The following is a 1,664-nucleotide window of genomic DNA, read 5'->3' as shown; positions in this document are numbered from 1 at the left end:
GCATGTTGTTGTGATCACGTGAGCACTACATACTGGATCCAAGCGCTGCTGGATAGAAACACTGGAGCGGAGTCAGTGAACTGCTAATATCGGAGTGCTTATATCGGACATTTTTTATGCAGGCCGATAAAATCCGATACTCGTTTTTTGGCTGATATCGGACCGATATCCGATATCGATATCGGATCGGGACACCCCTAATAAGAGGTGTGGAACTATTATTACATTATGCAACATATATAGAGATTTGTCATTAAATAACTCTTGAGCTTTTATACAATGCTGTAGTTGATCTAGCTATTTTTACTTTTAGATTATTTATGTGTGTATTTATGTCTTTAACTGTACCTGGAACTGGTCCTGCGTGTTGATGTCCCGCACCGACGGGTTTGGGTGGAAGGAGGGGTGGGAGTGGTACCAGCCCACCACGCTGAGGCCCAGGGAGGCCAGCAGGTCACAGGCTTGTGTCTGAGACACCGGGTCCATCTCACACTGCAGACCTGTGCTCACACTGTTACAGGGCTCTGCTGCACACACCTGCACACAACAACACTTTCATCAGTTTCCCTCCTCCGTTAACACGGACCCCCCTCACATCTCCTCTTACCTTCAGCACTTTAGCCTCCTGGCTGAAGGTTCCACCCAGCAGACCGATGACCTCTGCTCGGGACACATGGGCATGCTGGATGCAGAGGAGCAGCACAGAAAGGCTCAGGAACAACACAGTGATATTATTTAGATTTAACAATGGGGTTAAATGTGTGTGAAACACACCATGTCCATGATGAGAAGAGTCTCAGCACACACTACCACCTGGAACGGCTCCTGAGGAGAACAACAAGGGTTTTAAAGGGTTTGTCACGTTCTTATCTTTAAATACAAAACGTCAAAGAAAACATCTGTACTAGGGCTGCAACAACGAATCGATAAAATCAAAAAAACTGATTATTAAAAACGTTGGCAACGAGTTTCATTATCGATTCGTTGTTTCCCACGTTTTATGCGTCCCTCGCCGTGTCGCAGAGCTGTTTACGTCACCCACAGAGCGTTGTCAATGCTGGCTGACCTGAATAAAGTTTAGGAAGAAAAAAAACCTACCTGTAAAGATCCGCCCTCTCTGACTCTCCAGTGGAAAGTAGAGACTTGGAACGTTAAAACAGTTTTTAAAATTGTGTCGTTAGGCCAAGGAGATCCGAAGTTATGATAAAAAGTATATGACACATTTAATTTTTTAAAAAGATGGTCTGATTTGATGCGAGACGAGTTGCGAGGAGGAAATGCGTGCGGGGGGAGGAGGGAGACCTTAAATCCACCGTTTCGTCCTCCTCTTGGGACAAAAGTATAAAACTCTCCATTTTTTTCTGACTGAGGCCCAAAGTTATATGTTGAGCAGCAAAAAGGTTCAGGACGAAGGAAGAAAAAAAACCTACCTGTAAAGATCCGCCCTCTCTGACTCTCCAGTGGAAAGTAGAGACTTGGAACGTTAAAACAGTTTTTAAAATTGTGTCGTTAGGCCAAGGAGATCCGAAGTTATGATAAAAAGTATATGACACATTCAAAGATGGTCTGATTTGATGCGAGACGAGTTGCGAGGAGGAAATGCGTGCGGGGGGAGGAGGGAGACCTTAAATCCACCGTTTCGTCCTCCTCTTGGGACAAAAGTA

At 45.0% G+C, this 1,664-nt stretch overlaps 1 protein-coding gene across 2 annotated transcripts in view; it reads right to left on the bottom strand.

The window, feature by feature from the left end:
• The window catches only part of mysm1 (Myb-like, SWIRM and MPN domains 1), a 26,961-nt gene that overhangs the window by 9,007 nt on the left and 16,290 nt on the right, over positions 1-1,664 (bottom strand). For both annotated transcript variants that reach the window (XM_014027826.1, XM_014027827.1), the window contains exons 14-16: positions 775-825; positions 608-682; positions 349-537 (exon numbers count right to left, since the gene is read on the bottom strand). In XM_014027826.1, the coding sequence (XP_013883280.1) occupies positions 349-537; positions 608-682; positions 775-825 (315 nt within the window). The remainder of the gene's footprint in view (positions 1-348; positions 538-607; positions 683-774; positions 826-1,664) is intronic.

This window comes from Austrofundulus limnaeus, unplaced genomic scaffold, assembly GCF_001266775.1.
Source record: "Austrofundulus limnaeus strain Quisiro unplaced genomic scaffold, Austrofundulus_limnaeus-1.0 Scaffold688, whole genome shotgun sequence".
NCBI lineage: Eukaryota > Metazoa > Chordata > Actinopteri > Cyprinodontiformes > Rivulidae > Austrofundulus > Austrofundulus limnaeus.
This window is presented reverse-complemented; position numbering and strand designations above follow the sequence as displayed.